Source organism: Mytilus edulis, chromosome 8 (assembly GCF_963676685.1).
Source record: "Mytilus edulis chromosome 8, xbMytEdul2.2, whole genome shotgun sequence".
NCBI lineage: Eukaryota > Metazoa > Mollusca > Bivalvia > Mytilida > Mytilidae > Mytilus > Mytilus edulis.
The window spans coordinates 18,732,116-18,750,644 of NC_092351.1; the positions used below are offsets into that span (position 1 = coordinate 18,732,116).

The 18,529-nt window shown below is 29.9% G+C and overlaps 2 protein-coding genes across 13 annotated transcripts in view; one reads left to right on the forward strand and one right to left on the reverse strand.

Annotated features, from left to right (window-relative positions):
• Positions 1 to 2,996, reverse strand: part of LOC139484998 (uncharacterized) — a 61,307-nt gene extending 58,311 nt beyond the window's left edge. Inside the window, exon 1 of one of the 2 annotated variants that reach the window (XM_071269081.1) lies at positions 2,820 to 2,996. The gene's annotated coding sequence lies outside the window, so the exon portion shown is untranslated. Of the gene's footprint in view, positions 1 to 306; positions 580 to 2,819 lie in introns of those variants that run through there. The other variant, XM_071269080.1, reaches the window with a different exon arrangement.
• LOC139485000 (uncharacterized) overlaps positions 1 to 18,529 on the forward strand; it is a 54,805-nt gene that overhangs the window by 22,017 nt on the left and 14,259 nt on the right. For 2 of the 11 annotated variants that reach the window (XR_011655227.1, XR_011655230.1), the window contains exon 1: positions 8,220 to 8,356. The exons of 2 other annotated variants lie outside the window; for them this stretch is intronic. Coding sequence is in view for 4 of the 9 variants with exons in the window: in XM_071269082.1 (XP_071125183.1) it covers positions 10,493 to 10,594 (102 nt within the window). In the remaining 5 variants the exon portion in view is untranslated. Of the gene's footprint in view, positions 1 to 716; positions 907 to 8,207; positions 8,357 to 10,370; positions 10,595 to 18,270; positions 18,492 to 18,529 lie in introns of those variants that run through there. 7 more of the 11 variants (XM_071269087.1, XM_071269084.1, XM_071269082.1 and 4 more) reach the window with 7 other exon arrangements.

Consider the following 18,529-nt stretch of genomic DNA (forward strand, 5'->3'; position numbering starts at 1 on the left):
CATCGAAATATAACGTTACAAGAAGTCACGATTAATTGAACGAACCATGATATGCCGTTCAAGTATTGTCTGTATATATTGGTTTATATTTTGTGGGAGATTTTCACGCAGGGTTCGATTGTGTACATAAGCACCAATCAATCCAAACTGACATAACGCACCACTAGTTGGCAGTAATATAATCTATAATCAAGCTACTCTGGGCCATAATGAACTGAAAATGATATAACTACGTTCACGCGACCTGCTTTATTGTAAAAATGAGTTAACATGGGGAAAAATCAGAGACCGAAGTTGTTTTCTTACCTTAATCCTGTCGATGTTTCCACCTATACATGTATTCGAATTTGATATATTTTGTGTACTGTCAATGTATAATTCACACCGTTATTCCAAAAATATTTTATATCATTCAAAGTTTAATGTCGAATTCCACCTATATGTATATGTATATTCGAATTTAATATATTTGTGTACTGTCAATGTATAATTCACACCGTTATTTCTACAATTTGATATCATTCAAAGTTTAATGTAGAAATCAAAATTATATGAAAGACATAGTTGATGGGAAATGAATAGGACCAGTATTATATTCAGTGTTCACTGATAAAAACATGTTTTCTATCAAAAATTTAAAGGTCTTTGATGAATATGGGGTTACAATAGGGGTTATTATACCTGTAATAGGACGACTTAAAGAAAATGAAATAAACATTCCCTTTGATGCAAAGCTTAAGATTGATTTGTTTGCACTGTGCATGTTGATTGGAAGTACAATTTGACTAAAGATTCAAATATAAAACTTTATTATACCAATACTTAAAAAAAATATACGATGTAAATAAATCCAGGAAAATGCAACACACAGACATTTTTAACACTGCATATACTTGTGATCAGAACGTAAGTTAATCATTTGAATTATAAATTTATTTTATAATTGTCTGATTTTGTGTTCTATATACATATGTACGAATAAAACATTGGTAATGTTGGTCAATATTTTTTTTTAATCAAAAGACATATTTAGTAGGCGGTAATTTCTCTTTAAATCGATGTAATACTGCTTTATCTATAAATTACACGGTTCTGCGTCATTTGCTGTATATCACTATCCATAAAATGTAAAAATCATTAAAACCAGTAAGTATATTTTCTAAACTTCAGCCACAAATGACCACAGCTATGTTTGATACAATTTTCTATAAACTTTATTATCAAAGACGTTTTCAACAAAATAGAAAAAGGTGGCATACAGTTTTTTAATTTCACCATCAACAAAAGCGACGATAGTTTTAACTAGTTAATACCAGATTTGGTGACTAGATAAACTGCATCTCTCACAATTTTAAAATATAGGGTACCACGCATTCACTCTAGGTTGCTGTATATTCTCAAGTACATCAAGAAAATAACAATGAGGATTTAAATTAATTTTTACGACAAAAAATGATGATGTAAATTTTCCAATTGAAAACTTTCCATTTCTGTGAGGCAATATTCAAGTATCGGATTCATATCAAGCATCAATTATATGTCTCCAAGTTGATATAATATATGTATGCTTGCATTTCCAATCCTGATTTCCTTGATTAACAGTTACTGTAATAAGGCCACTTTTGATTACAGGGTTTAAAAGGTTATTATTGGAAGTGTTCCCTTCATTTAAGAGATTTATTTGTTGACTTAGTTTAGTACACAGTTATTAAATATATGTGCCATAAATGACAACGGCTTTGGTTTATTTGTCGTCGCCACAAGCAAATCGCATTTGCTTCGATTGTAACATATTTATACGATGGATGCCACAAGTAGACTAAAAACTGAATAACCCTGAGGAACTCAAACTATTTTTTGCTTTGGTTCAAGTTGTTCAATCCTCAATTTTCTATGAAATGTTTTATTATTGTTAACTGTCTTGTCATCGTTATGACCATGGGTTGTTTTCTTTATATACTTATCCTTTTCGATTATCTCCTTGATCTTTCTCCCTTTTAATTTTATCCATGCTCTTCAAAATGAAAAATAAAAACAACAACAAAACACACCAGTCCCTCCATTAATTATTTATTCGTCATTGGATTTAAAAGTTCGCTAACCTCGGGTAAAAAGTAAAAATAAATAACAAAATACCTAACTCAATTGCAAATTTAAAATGGGAAGTAATTTTACAAAGGGCGGACTCAACAGTTGAAACACATCAAACGAATGGAGAAAAACTATCATATTCTTGATTTGGTACACGCACGTCCTCATATAAAAAATGATGGATTATACCTGGTTTCATAGCATTTACCCTCTATTAAAATTGATATTCATAGAAAAAAAACAAAGTTCATGTATCCCAGAACATAATTGGTCATAGGGAGATGTGTTCTAATTCTCTGAAGTGTAAGCTCTAAGGCGTTTCACTTGTAAAACTTATTTGGCCTCTCATCGATTTGGATGGGAGCGTCACTGATTTGTTTTGACGAAACGCTCGCCTAACATTCTAGGTCATAAGTCTTGTATCTTTGATTTTTCGTTTTTCTCTGTACATATGTTTGATCTGCAATGAAAAATTGAGTGTGCGACATATATATATATATATTCTTAGTGAAAATGTGCATAATGATATAAAGTTATCTATACACATGATACATGAGGCTATTGCACACCATGTAATTATAAGCCTGGTATTTTTTAATGAGTTTATTTCATAACACAGGAATTCCCTGAATAAATTATTATGCACATTTTCACTAAGAATATATATACTTTTTTTTATAATGATCGATACCAAGATATAATATATATATATAGTATATAATACTTACATTTTCAACCTTCATTTCACTTCAATGATTATATCTCTATGCACATTATTTTCTTGTAAACGTCTATTCCACTCAGTATTTATCTGCTCTCCTGGAAGCCGTTTTTGTTCTGTCATATTAAATGACAAGTTTTATATATGGAATAAAATAGCCTACTGTGAATGTATTTGTTAAAAGTGTAAAAGTGTCATAGCTATGTAGCATATGCTTTTATGTCAAATATATAGTAAGCCTTTAACAATATTTTATTTCTACTAATATACTGATAACGAATGTGCATGCACTTTTACAGTGAAATAGGATTTTTTTTCTATATATCATATAACAAAAATATCTTTCTTCCCTGAATAAATCTAATGTAATTAAAAATCGTTTATTATTTAAAATCATATATGCATTCAACTTTAGTTTTCATAAAATAATTTGTTGGATTTGATAATCATTTAGGATTTACATTTCGCTTACAAAGACTCACTAAACTTCATTGGAAATGGGGATTATTTATGTGTTATGAAATAAACTCATTTAAAGATACCAGGCTTATAATTTCATGGTGTGCAGTAGCCTCATGTATAGATAATTTTATATATCATTATGCACATTTTCACTAAGCACATATATACTTTTTTTTTTAATAATCGATACCAAGATATAATAATTATGTTTTGATAGTATTTATATGATATTGATTTAGCTTAAACTGAACAAAAATATGTTCAGAATAAAACATAAAACGTAAAGTAATAAAGAAGTAATCGACAGGAAAATAATAGATAAAAGTAGATATATCTAGTGAAGAGAAAGAAAAACCTCTTAATTATTTTGAATCGTATCAAATATTCAAATGATATAATGATACAGTAAGCGCCCATTTTTACTAATAATTATTATTTTTTTAGAAGTTGCAGTTTGAAATCTTTGTCTTGTGTCGTATAAAAAAAAGGTACATACAAGCTGACTAGTAAATAATACAACTCATAGTAAAAATAATGACCATTTAAGAAAAATATGAAAAAAATTATAATGTTTGAGAATCAAAATGTTGATCCTCTATACAGAAAAGCGTTTCTTAATCTATGGAGCATATTTCATCAGTTTTGATCAAAGTTAAGATTTTGCTGCTACATTATAAAAAGTATTAAAATTGAACATAAAGTGTTTACATTTACTTAGATGTATTTGTCAAAATCTATCGTTATTTGGTTAATACATGTTTTCAACTTCGTACTTGATTGTGGTCTTTCTTCTTTGTGATTCGATAGTCAACAATGAGTTTTCTGAAGACAAAACGCGCTGATAGCGTTTGATATTTGTTAACTGTGGAAATGTACACTAACGAACTAGGAATACCACCTGTAAATATGATAATAAGACATTTGAAAACCTCTCAAATTGTAAGCAAATTCCTAACATCTACAGTAAACTAAAAAGATTCCCCGAAATGACTAGAATAAAACCATTCAAACAATAAAAACCAACGGTATAATCTATATAAAAAACGTACGAACCACATTGTCAAATGACAACCACTGAACAACAGGTTCCTGACTGAGGACATGTGCAATATAAGTATATTGAAATAGTATTTGAGGCTAATACATTTTGATTTAATAAAAAAAAACAAAAAAAACTGTATAAAGTAAAGTTTTAAATATGAAGAAAAGAAGTAAAGGAAAGAAAAGTTAACTAGCCAATCATTGATCAGTATGTTTTGGTAGATCAAACAGGTTTATACACAATGCATAGTAGAGTTTCTTAAAATCTCCTGGAGCGTTGAACTACAGTTCTTTGTAGCTAAATTTCTTTGGAAAAATGAGCATAAAGTCAAATGAAGGCAACTTGGTATCTTTACAAGAAATTCGTAAAAAGTGATTTCACAATCGTTTGATATAATATTTTTAAAGGCTTATTGCTTTTTAACAAGAAGCCTATCAAATTTACTACATCGTTACATACCATTTATTCCTGACGGGAGTAAATTTCATCCAGCATTTCTAATATATTTACATTGTGTATTGATATAGGTTTGGTTATGTTTGACACAGTTTCGATATGATTCCGATCAATAGTTGTGGTGTCGATAAAACAATTTAGATTTTAATGTTGAATAAATGAGTTTTATAATCACCTAGTTGTTACTAGTATTTGCAGCGGAAATGCACAAAGACGAGGTAGGGATACTACAGATATATATGATACTTAACAAATTATAATCATTTACAAGTCAAATATAAAAAAAAACCCACTAAAGATTACGAATAAGTATTTCTATAATATCTCATCTAACAATCAATACCATGTATACATTTATTGGACTATTTAAATGAAACAGATTCCAATTGTATCATCAGCAAAATGCCAGTGACGTTACTAAAACGGATGTTTCTACATTGTAATAAGTAAAATATTAATGAAGTAATAACAATAAGCTGAAGGTTTCACACCATAGTTTTAGACGAGAAATTTGAATATATGGGACTAACAATTCCCTCTACCATATCAAGAATGTATAATACAGAAAATAGCGGTTTCTTGTCTTTGATACAACGGTGTACATAGTTTATGTGCATTAAGTGTTTTATAAATTATAGTATTTAATTGTGGTTATCTAATCTGTCTGTGCACATTGATAGTTTTTTTTCCGAATCTCCTGTCTGACTATTCGAATTTTACTCGAATTTTAAAATCGCCATGACGTTTCCTTACTGAGCCTCTTTTATAATGATATCCAATCCATTTGTCATATGTCATCAATTTGTTCATGTTGGTTCTTGGTGAGTTAATTTCCTATTTTTCTGAGGCGCCCTAAGTACTCTAATATTTGTGTTTGATTGATGGCGAAAACCAAGATGTACATAGATATTGAAAGGATTTTGGCAATCATCAGTTTTTTATTTGTTAATTGGAGCAAATGAGTTCAGGTCCAGATTTTAGTTTAGTTTGTATTATCATCTGAGGAGTAGTTTGTTGAAAAAAAGAAAATCATAAAAATACTGAACTATGGACAACAACTATCATATTCCCGACTTGATACAGGCATTTTCTTATGTAGAAAATTGCGGCTTGAACCTGGTTTTACAGCTAGCTAAACCGCACACTTGTATGACAATCGCATAAAATTGACAACGATGTGTGAACAAAACAAACAGATATAAAAGGTAAAAATGTCAAAAATACAGCAGTCAACATTGTGTTTAATCTTAGTCACTAAAAAACCATACATACAATGTTGGTCACGGTTTTTTTGTCTTTTCCTTCCTTTTTGCCTAGCAAATTGTTTAAAACTTCCATAAACTGTTGTGAGATATACTAATCGAACCTTTCTTTCTTCACAGTTTTGTTTTATTGTTTTCATTAGAATTAGTATGACATCACCGACCTTTTATTTGTTACTCAACGTATCACAAAGAGGTCAAACAACTTGATGTCTAAATATTTGTATAGCGAATTAAAAATGAACTGCACAGGTTAACCTTATTAATGTCCTTTTATTCATGAGTAACACGACGGGTGCAAAACATTTGTCTAGAGTTTGTGTTGGTTAGTCTATATTTTATACGTTGGGTCTAGTAAACTGCTGCTTTTTAAAATGTTTTTTTTTACCATGGTGTTGTCAGTATTCGCATGTACTTGTTAGTAACTCTTGTGAAATCTTATTAGTTTTTTTTTGTATATATTCGTTCCCTTTGTTGTGTATGTACTGATTCTGCATCGAGGTGAGACCGATTAAGAAATGCTTTTATGAAATAGCCGAAAGTTCGAAGACGTTAACGACAGTCAGATTTTGAATGTATTTTTCATAATATAAGGACATTTACTGCGGATTTCCTGATCAAAATATAATCAAAAGAACAAAATTGAACATTTCCTACATATTTCTTTCTATCTTGAACAAAGTGGGAAAACTTAAACTAAAATAGAAGTATAAACCATAGACTGCGCACTCGTTCGTGTTATTAAAGGCCAGTATTTTTTCAACCCCAAAGATATTTGTAATCAATACCCTGTTTTCCGTGTCAGATGATGCTATTGAATATATATCAATGACATTAAAATTAGTTAACACTCAAATGGTCATGTGAAACTGGTGTCAAACAGGCACAAATTTTTTTAAATCTATTTCAAACAAAGCGAAAAATACATTTATCTAATCGGGCATATCTGTATAATGTTTTGCGTTTAGACCACCTCAAACTAGAATATGGTTTGAAATAATTTACAAAACATATTTCCCCCCACGAATAGGTACATTACATATATACATATACTTCTGTCCTGCAGTACAAAAACAAGCTTTATACACATCCAGTTAGGGGGAAAATAATAAGAAAACGGGTTTTGTATCATTTATCGTTTTGACAATGGATATATTGCAAGTTCCAGACCCGAAGTCTGGGTCGGAAATTTCAATGTTTCTATGTTAATTGTACTATGGCGTCCCGTAGTCAAGCAAGTTATAAAGAAGGCTGACAAACTCAAGAGCTAATTCGAACTAGCTTAAATTTGGCATCACTTAAATTGTCATCGATTTTAAAATTTTAAGCTATGTGAAACGAGCGTAGAGGTAAAATGTATGCCTCCAAAATTTCTTTTTTTTGTGTGTTTCATAATGAAAGTATTTACTGGCATAAAGCATATAACGTTTGCTTTATTGTCAACAAAATTGATTGAAACTAAATTAATATACAAATAATGAATGTTTATTTTTTTCATAATTATTGTTCACAAAGTGACTCTTGAGAAAGTTGGTCATAGAAGTGACAGACGAGAAGCTGTGATTAAAATCGCTTTCTCGAAAGTAGTTTGTAATGACAATTGATGATTAGTATAGAATAAATTTTAGGTGATAGATAAACATAACGTTCGTCTTTCTTGATTTAAGTGAACAAAAGGTTTTCAAGATATATAATATCAGGAGGAAGGTTTCCAGTGGTCACTCGAAATAAACATAAATTTGTGTTTTCATTTTTTTTATAACCCTTTCACGGAAGGTTGCAAATAATTGAATTAAGTTATGAAGTATAATATACCGATTTATACAATAAAATGCGTGTTTTCTAAAAAGAGGTTTAATTATATCAATATTTTAATGGTGGGTATTTAAGTTGTTTTAACGAGTACATCTGATAAATTTATACAAAACTGTCATGTATATTGTTGACCCACACATTTGTCAGTTTGACTTATTTAGACATAATAACATTATTGTATGTTGATCACAATTTTAAAACCTTTGTTAAAGTAGCTATCAAAAGTCTATCAATACTAGCTATTATGTTCGATCCAAAATTAACTATTCGTGTATTTAATTAAATCTTAAGAATGAGATTGTTCTCGAGATATAAAACCATCGCATGCTAATATTGAAACTTATATGTAATTTTTTTTGGAATTGTTTCTGTATAGTTATAACCTTGAATGGATCTATATTTTTCATACATATTGGGTAAACAAATACACAAATGGAAAGGTTGGATGAAAAAACTATAATCAGTAAAAATTCTTTGAGATTTGGACTATTTCATTATGACAAAGAGGTAATTTTAGTGTTTATTGCATGTGTGTTTATAGGAAGGTATTTCCTTTTTGTGCATTAACGTGTTTTTTTTTGTTTTTTTTTTAAGTATTTTGATTTACACATATTCCTCTCATGGAAAGAGCTTATACAACGTATGATTCTTACCAAGTGATATCTCTTAAAAATAAGACTTGAAAAAAGTTATTTCGTTCGAAACGTAAAAACTTGATAGATCCATCCTTTAATGGCAAAAATGAAAAAAAACACTTTTGATGTCATTCATCCTATACGAATTTATGGGAACACCTATATTACTAATGCTTTATTTCACAAGTTAGATGCACAGCTTCATAATTTACACTGATACCTTTTTAAGTCATATTAAAATCTTCCCTTGTATTGTGTATAATTAATTTAGTTTATTGTTGTTCAATACATTTTAAATACACTTGAATATTACTAAAGCAGAGTTAACCGGAGGAAAATGTTAGATGATGTTCACTTTGTAGATCGCTTTACTGTGTTAACCAATTCCTTAAATTGTGGGTTTATTCCTAATAAAATCGTTTTAGTGTTTGTTTTCATGCAAGGAGTAGAACCATGTTCTTGGCGACAATTTGGTCTGTTTAATTTTAATTTACTATAACTGACTTATGACCACCCCTGATAGAATGTTTAAAATTGATCCTGAATAATTATTTATATCCCGCTAATACGTTATTTCCTAACAGACCATCAATTTTACACATTTTAATAAATATTCGATTTCTGTTGAAAGTGATAGTTACATGTCCTTATTTAATTTTTACCTTAAAGGAGGGACGAAAGATACCAGAGGGACAGTCAAACTCATAAACTGACAACGCCATGGCTAAAAATGGCTAAAAATGAAAAAGACAAACAGACAAACAATAGTACACATGACACAACATATAAAACAAAAGAATAAGCAACACGAACCCCACTAAAAACCAGGGGTGATCTCAGGTGCTCCGGAAGGGTAAGCGGATCCTGCTCCACATGTATAACTGTATATCTTGTCCAAGAGTATATCTATTTTAATCAGAAGGATCACTAACGAGCGTATTTTTATAATTCTTTTGAATTCCACATTTTGATTGCTGTTTTTCAATGCACTTTATACATAACAAATTTGGTGCATGACTTACCGTGTTTGTCATTTAGAGTAAGATGACCATAAACAATAATTAACAATAATTCCATCCCCTCATGTTTACTGATATATAGAAATGATATCAACCTTGGGCTTCTCAAATCCGTAAAATAAAAGCTCGAGTCTAAAAAGGCGTTGGTTTTGGCTTCCCATTAGGCATTAGGTCGTAGTCAGTGCTTCTGAATATGGATATCAAATCAGATGTCTCGTAAGACATTTTATGCTTGTTACATATCCTTGAAGGGAAGAGAAGTGGTCTGTTGCAAGGAATATCTATCTTGTTTCCAACAAAAAAATACCTTAATTATCCTGATGAAATTTAGATTCGTGTTTTGCGTTAACCCGGAATAAACTCTTATAGAAACGTACCAATTTATATTTGGCTAATTTGTTCTCATCCTAAAAATGCACGAAAAAAAACAAGATTCAATCATTATTATAAAATGTATTTTTTATTAAGCTGTCGAAATTTTGCTCAAATTAAATACGTTATGACACCAATGAGAGCCAATGCCAGTGTAAGTTTTGTCATACCTATATTTCATAATTAATTAGTTACACCTTTTGAATAATATACAAATATCTGTAGGTCATCGTGGGAATGTGATATTCTCGCGCTTTCGTTAATTATGATTGGATGATTAAATAACAATCAACATATTTCTTTAACTAATCATCTAGGTATATGAAAATCATATTTCAATTAGTCAAGACAAATGGATTATTTACACTTAAACGAATCAATTGATTTATTTGACTAAATGTCAACAGTATCAGTTTTAAGAAATAAAAAACAAAATTGTTCTGGTTAGCAGTTTTGAATGCGAGGTCTTTATAACGTTGATAAGGCAACCTTGGGTGGGTAGGTTCACTTGACAAAAGTAACTAATTTTTGATCTGGGAAATAGTATTATTTCAACTCTCGAAGAGGAGTAACGATATAAAGGAACTCTTATTTTGTGCGATACAAATTTAAAGAAAATGAACGACGAAGACAGCTATTTGACAGACCCCTCTTATGAGTCTACTCCTGAACCTGTTATCACTTATAGAAAGGAAAGAACTCGGATAAGACGAAGGACGGTAGGCCATAGAACTAACTGTATAAAAATCTGCACCATGAAAATTTGAAAACAGTCAATTTCTTTTTTAAACTTTTAAAATTGGAAATTTTTTAAACGTGATATCTTTACTTTGTTCACAATTATGTCATCTAAGGGAGATAAAGAAATAACAGTGTACTAAATACTCTGCTCTATAGTTAGTTATTCTGACTGGGCACACATTCGAATTTTTCAAAATTTACTTAAAGTAGGTTGTTTTGTAGTTATATTTATTTGTTCTTGATTATATTTTTTTACCATGGACGATGTAGGGCCTGACATATTGTATGATTGCCTAAATACGATATGTTGTCCTTTAGATGTCTATTGGTAGGTTTGTTTCTCTTTTACGTTTATTCCTCATTTCAAAATACATATTTAATATGTATCACTGCTGCGCCTGTTGAATTATTGATAGGATGCAACTAGTTAACCAATTTAATTTAAAACTGGTGATTATAGAGAGAACAGATCTTGATTGTTTGCGAGCGAATTGTCTAAACAATACTGAATTAACTGCAGTGGATATGTAATAAAATCGACTAAAGACTAAAAATGACTGAATCGTTTATTGTTCATATTAAGATAAAAATGACTGTATTAGACTAAAACAAATTTATTGTATAATTAACATTTCTATAAATTGGCCTACTCATCATGTCAATGTAGATTATCATTCTCTGGGAAATTAGTTCTTTAGTTATAACGGTTTTCTCGTTTAACTTATATTATGAAAGTAATATAATTATTTATTTCTATCAATAATGCTAAGTAATATTCGATCATAAGTAAGATCCATATGAAATGTGAAGAAATGTTTTTAAACAACACTTTAATTTCAATGTATGCCTCATAAAGAACATTTTTTTCACAGTGTGGTTGTTGAATTTTCAGGCGAAAAATTTATACTTGTGTGCTTTTAAAATATACAAAAAATAGAAGTAAATTGTCCGTGTAAAATGTATGAAATATAGGAATCCAATACAACTCAAGTTACGACCATTTACTGCCATATAAAACTTGTTTCGAATGAAACGATCTTTTAAAACAAACATTGCCTCATACAACAAGGTTTATATAGCAAAAGTAAAAAAGAAAACATAGCCCTCTCAGATTTCTATAACTACTACAGTCGAAATATATTGGGCTACTTATGTCATAGCAGACAGCAAGTCGTGGGAAATTAGTTCTGTTATAATAGTGCTTTTGCTGCTGGACATATTTTATGATAGTACATGTATTTTGATTAAGGTAGCACAATACAAAGATTTTATACCTCCAATTCCCCAGTTTTAACATGCTGTAACTTTTTTCTTTATAATGCTTGAAATTTTTTATAAAGGGATAGCTAACAGTTTACTCTTTCAAATTAATGCAATGTTAGTTTTATACAACAATTAATTTAAACAATCATAATTTTAACTGTGTCCTCATGATTTTAAAAGAAATTTCCAATTTCAATTGAAATTAGCTTCTTCGTGGATGCGCCGAGAAAGTTGTTTTTATAATATGTTGTTCCTATAGCCATTATCTACAAAAGAGGCCTCAAATTGTGGATAGAATGTATAGATCAAATTTTGTAATTTGGTGTTGTGTCGTAGTTCTCTTATATTTGATAGGTTTCCCTCGGTTTAAGTTTGTAACCTGGATTTGTTTTTTTCTCTATCGATTTATGAATTTTGAACAGCGGTATACTACTGTTGCCTTTATTTACACCTAAACAAACAATCTCTACTTTTATGTGGTAAGGATGTTTACACTTATTACAGATTTTTAGAGAATAGAAGACGATAGCGATAATTTGAGACACCATTTTGTAGCTCCTGCTGTGTTGATTAAGATAACGTTAACATTTCTTGTGTAGTTATAGAGATGTCAGAGCTTAATTCATTCAAGTTAAATGACCAAGATTTTGCCATTAATTGCATAATAATTGATAATATAATGATTGCATAACACAAATATTGCATACATTTGAAAGATTAATCTTTTATCTATCTATATATACCCCTTTCATTAATTTATATGCAGTAATAAGAAAGTAACAACATTTTAAAGGTTGGAGATTAGAAGTGAAAAAAATCTTTGTATTGTGCTACCTTAATCAGCATTTTTTGGGTTTATATTACAAGACAGTATATCATTTGTTCTGTCAATTATGCTAAGTTATGATTAAACATGGTTATGCAATAATTCATTTGGATTGTGATCTTAAACTCGCTTTAAACAATACTGGAAAGTAAATTAATATCTTATTACCAACATGATATCATTTCCAGATATATACATAACCAATCACTTTAAAATCTGCGTGAATGTTTTAATAAAGGTGACGAAATACACCATAATGTGTACGTAAATCATAAAATTACTTGTGTAGTGCGTTTTATCAATAATCAATTGTGGGAAAACCTAATCCATTTTCAAGGAACTGAACACTGGTGGTGTCAGTCTTACATTTTTTTCCATCGTATATGTTTTTCTTTTAATCACAAACTCAATATGTTATTCTTTTTCATTGAACAACATTTTTCGTGACAGAGACGTGTCTTTCATATGCAGAAAATCCCTCGCCTTCAGTTATACTACGTTTTACAATACAAACCTGCTGTAAAAGTTTCAAAAAATAGACAATAGGAGCTTTTAAATCAATGGCTGTGTGTTGCTGTGTAACATATATGTTTGTAGTTCATTATTTTGTACATAATTAGACTGTTAGTTTTCTCATTTGAATTGTTAATGAAACTGGTTTTTAGTAGCTTCCTATCTGACGTATTTTTGTTTTATGATAGCTCACTTAAGATTTAAATATAAATGTTGTATGTTAACTTTCATTCGCTACAGCAGATAGTTGAACTCACAAGAAAATTATTTCATCGTATTTATTTGTTTATTAAACACAAAGTATGACTGATTCTAATAATAGTACCTGTGAAATCAGTCTGTCGATTTGTTCATGCAGCAGACAAGGCCAATAAGGGACAATGTTTAAAATCGAGACCATATTTAAAATCACCATTTTTTTTTACAAACAGGATTCTCATTGTACGGCTGCCTATGTATACATGTATACTTCCTTCTCATCGTTTAGTATAGAAGACATAATTATTATCCAAAATATGATTTTAACGAATCAAGGTATACACACTATAAGTTAAAACTGAAATAGGCCTTCGGGTGATAAAATGTATAAAACATTTATGATGAGTACACATATTGTTTATGAAATCCTAATGTTAGAAGGGACATAACTCTAACCATAAAAATAATACTTTATTGGTTTATTCAATTTTAGATGATTATTATAATATTGATATAATAGATTACACTCAAGTCGGTAATCACTTTTGATCTTGGTGTACGTTGAAAAAATAATAATAAATGAATATGAAGCAGTCAGATAATAATATTTGATTCAGTTAGAAACAAGACACGGGAATATCTACTCCTATTAATTGAAACCAAAACCTATTAAAGTGACAAAGAGTGCACGATATTTCGTGAAGGATAATTAAGTAAAACCGGATTATCATATATGATTAATGATTATTGAAAGAAAAAACGGACACATAAGTATTGGTAATCTCGTTAAAGTCATTGAATGCATGAATACTTATAAAGATAAAAAAAAGTAGCATATAAAATACAGTGACACTGTACCTGTAAATTTTAAGCTATAACAGAAATTGCCTTTTATGATCTTTATGAACGTCAACTGTTGCTGTCGTTAGTAAAATATTATTCTTTTTCATATCCTTTTATTACAAAACGCAAAGGGAATGAAATTGCAGTCTGCTGTATAAGAGATAAATATGATATAAAACGAAAATTGAATCTTACACATGTTACACATGCCACTGTGAATGAAAGCTAAATATATATATATATATTCCAACGCAATCATAGGTTTGAACGTAGTTTTCAATTTATACTTGTTTATATATATAGCCAAGGCTCCGTGTTGAATGCCGTACTTTGACCTATAATGAATTACTTTTCCAAATTTTGACTTGGATGAAGAGTTGTCTCATTGGCACTCATACCACAACTTTTTCTATCTATATTCATCTTGAAGGAATTTCTTAACGTCTACTTTATAATCATGTGTTGCAATATAGTGATAAATTTTTTTGAAATTATATTTCAAAAAAGTTTTAGACGGTTTTCTATGCAATGTTTGTTATTTCACTTACATAGATGAAAATTCGGACAATTGAATGCTAAAATATTATTACACAATCGGATTTCCCGGGAAAACGTATACATGCTTACTGAAATTAGGAATTAGAAAAACACTAAAAGAGAATATAATTATAATATCCCAATTTCAAACGTTACGAATGACTAAATACAAATATTTTCTTATTTATGTATACCAATAAATAAAGCAATTTTACCCAAATGTAATATAAATATCTGTACAAAAATCATGAAATAAAATATAATCAAAACATCTCCACAAGAAAACGTTGAACTTCTAAATATAAATGCAAACGTTAAAAGCTTTTGAATATCCACCAGTGATTCAGCGACCCAACAATACAGACAAATGAAAAGCCATGTAGAACTAGACAACATTCGGTTCGACAATAAATCACTAAGTCAGTATCATTGGCAATCACACCACATTCCTTCATATTTATGTTAGTGTTTTTTTCTAATTCCTATATATTCTCATATTTTTATGATAAATGGCTTGTTAAGTCATTAGATGTCAAAGGTCAAGGTATAAAGACAATAAAAGCTATAAAATGTAAAGATTTCTATAAAACTTCTCAAGTACCGATCGTGCAATGATTTATATATAATTACCAGACAGTCAAGGTAACTAAGCACTACCAGTTAGAAAACTTGTCAACATATAAACTTCGGTCCGATCAAGTTAATATTTTGTGACAATACTTTCTGTTGTATTAATATCTTTATTGTGCGTTTGGTTTTTTTCTACATTGGCTAGAGGATGGAGGGTTAAGATCTCAAAACACATGTTTAACCCCGCCGCAATTTTGCGCTTGTCTCAAGTCAGGAGCCTCTGGCCTTTGTTAGTCTTGTATGATATTTAACTTCAGTATCTAGTGTATAAATCGGAGTTTAGTATGACGTCCATTATCACTGACCTAGACTGAGCATACATATTTGTATAGGGGCCAGGTGAAGGACGTCTCCTGGTGCGTGAGTTTCTCGCTATATTGGAGACCCATTGGTTGCCGTCGGCTGCTGTCTGCTCTATGATTGGGTTGTTGTCGCTTTGACACATTCCCCCATTTCCATTTTCCATTTTATGGATAAAAGATATATCTAACGAACAATTTCAATATACTTTAAACTGGAAAATGCATTCAATACGTATACCGAACACGTACTAGTATATACAATATAAAGTAAATGTTTATATGGTTGAATGTTGAAACGTAATAACACTTAGGAGTGAACCTTTCATTGTGCTTGCAATTATTATTTTTGAATGACTCCATCATATTTTCATCTCATCTTGTCATGTGTGTTTGTGTTATGTTATAACTTTTGATGAATTTCTTTGTACCATTGTAACTTTATGGTGTTTGTGAAATATCGAATCTTGAATCTTGAAAACAAATCAATACTAATTAAATATGTAATGTATTTCATCAGTGGTATACTGCATATTCTCTATAAAAGACAAATACAAAAAAAAAGTATATAACTCAAAATTATTCGTAAATCCAATCTAAGACTTGTTAAAAAACTGTAAAAATCAATTATTCTTTGCTGACAAGAGAAAGTTATAATTCCGTTGTATTTTATTGACGGTACGTCGTTAGTTCTTTTGAACAGTCATTAATTTAGTTTGCTTTCAATAAAATGAAATTTGAGCCCTCACACTTAAAATATTTATTTGCTAATTTGTTTCGGAGCAGTGCATAATAATAAATAAGCATTTAAAATTTTTCGAGTGTAGAGACAATAAAGAAAAATAAACAAATAAATATAATTTGGTTTCGGTGATTTATGGAATATGTCAAGTAAATACATATTACATGTTTTCCAGCTATATACATAGAGAATGTATCCAAGTACATTTTTTACAGTTCAATTCATTGAAGTTCAAAACACAATTTCTTAGTTGGAAACATAAATTAAAATTTAACGAGATTTATTATAAGGTTTACATCAATAAGGCAACAGTTACGAAAAAACACCATATCTCTCCCCTGCCCCTCTATAAAAAAAAAGAAAAAACAACGAAAAAACACCAACCAGCTTTGATGGTACATAGTATCAAGGATCGTATATTTTTTCATCGGTCTGCTAGTTGTTCTTAACAATTAACTCAATTCAAATGAGGAAACGACCATCCCGCACCCAACCATCATTAGTGGCTTAACAGCACAATATAAGATACAATCTGTAATACTAAACGGAGATGGAAATGGATTGGCTCATCAACATGCATACTTCACATTCACTGCGCTTCAATCGATTAGATCATTAAGACCAATATAAATACTGTGCACAATATACTCAAATCCAAGTAAACAGGATTGGTGTCTGGTTTCTAAGATAAATAATCTACAAAAATATGATAGATTGTTGATATCAGTTAGAGATAAAATTGAGAATAAAAACGGGAAATGTGACAAAGAGACAACAATCCGACCAAAGACCAGAAAACAGCAAAAGTCCAACAATACGAATTCAACACGGCAGAAAATCAGCAGTGTTGATTAGGAATGTGTTCAGAATATCAATGGTCTTTCACTCTCCCTTACTTCTTAGACTATATTGATATTAAAAAAAAAAACCTACTCTTATATCAAGTTAAGCTTTTTCTCTAAAAGATCTCTTAGATACATCTTTTTGCTTAATTAGTAAATAAACTTTCAAATAGGTGATTGTATAATTCGGACTGTATTACATAAGAATCGATATAAAGGCTAATTTTGATAATTTAAAATCAATCATTTGGTTACAAGAGCGCTATTATTTGTAATGCATTTTCCATAGGGTACCACTAGTGTTCCGTATTTTTTTTCCTCGAAGACTACACAAACTAAGGAAAACGGGTAGCTTTTCCTGTTACAAGAAATGCCAATGTTGCATTACAACCAAAAGAATATATAGGGTCATGCGGCTCAAATTGACTTAAAATACAGTTGAAAAAGATCGTCTATTTTTTTTTCGCTTAATGAAAAGGCCATATTTTAATGGCTCCGACGTGCGTGAATGGAAGATATATCCTATGCTTCGTAAAATGTGAATATGATTTTCGGCAATTTTTCAACCCAATTGGATAAGCTTTTGATTTAATGTAATTCCAATCCTTTATCATCCAATCAGAAACCGTATAGGAATCTATTCTGAGTACCATCTTTTGCCGGTAAAATGTAAACAAATAATTACGCTCTTATAACCATTTAGTCATTGCGTATATAAAAATATGAAAGTACAATATCGTATAATAGTTTTGACAAATGGATGATATAATATATTGTGTAACTAACGAACAGGAACAACTTCGTATTCTGTTCTTGCTTTTAATCAATACATGTACGAAGGTCGCAAACCTTGTAACTCTAATGGTTAATAAAGTGACATTTACATTGTCTGTAGTTTTATCTTTAAACAAAAGAAACAAGATACTCAGGTTTCAACTTTTACTGCTTGGCTAGACCTTTTGTTAGCTCGCCGTTGGTTAAAGGTTAACAAAAGCAACTATATACATTTGTGTAACTTTTTATGTTATTAGTAGATACAGTGTTAAAGTGAATAAAAGTGATTTATTATTATAGTGAATTAAGAAAATTAGAAGAAATTAATTCAAAATGGCAGAATCAAAACATAATTTTTTACTTATACATGATAACAGTAGGCTTTCCAAGCTTTCAACATCTTCAAAGGTCAGTCAATTTTTTTTATATTTATGACTTTCAACATG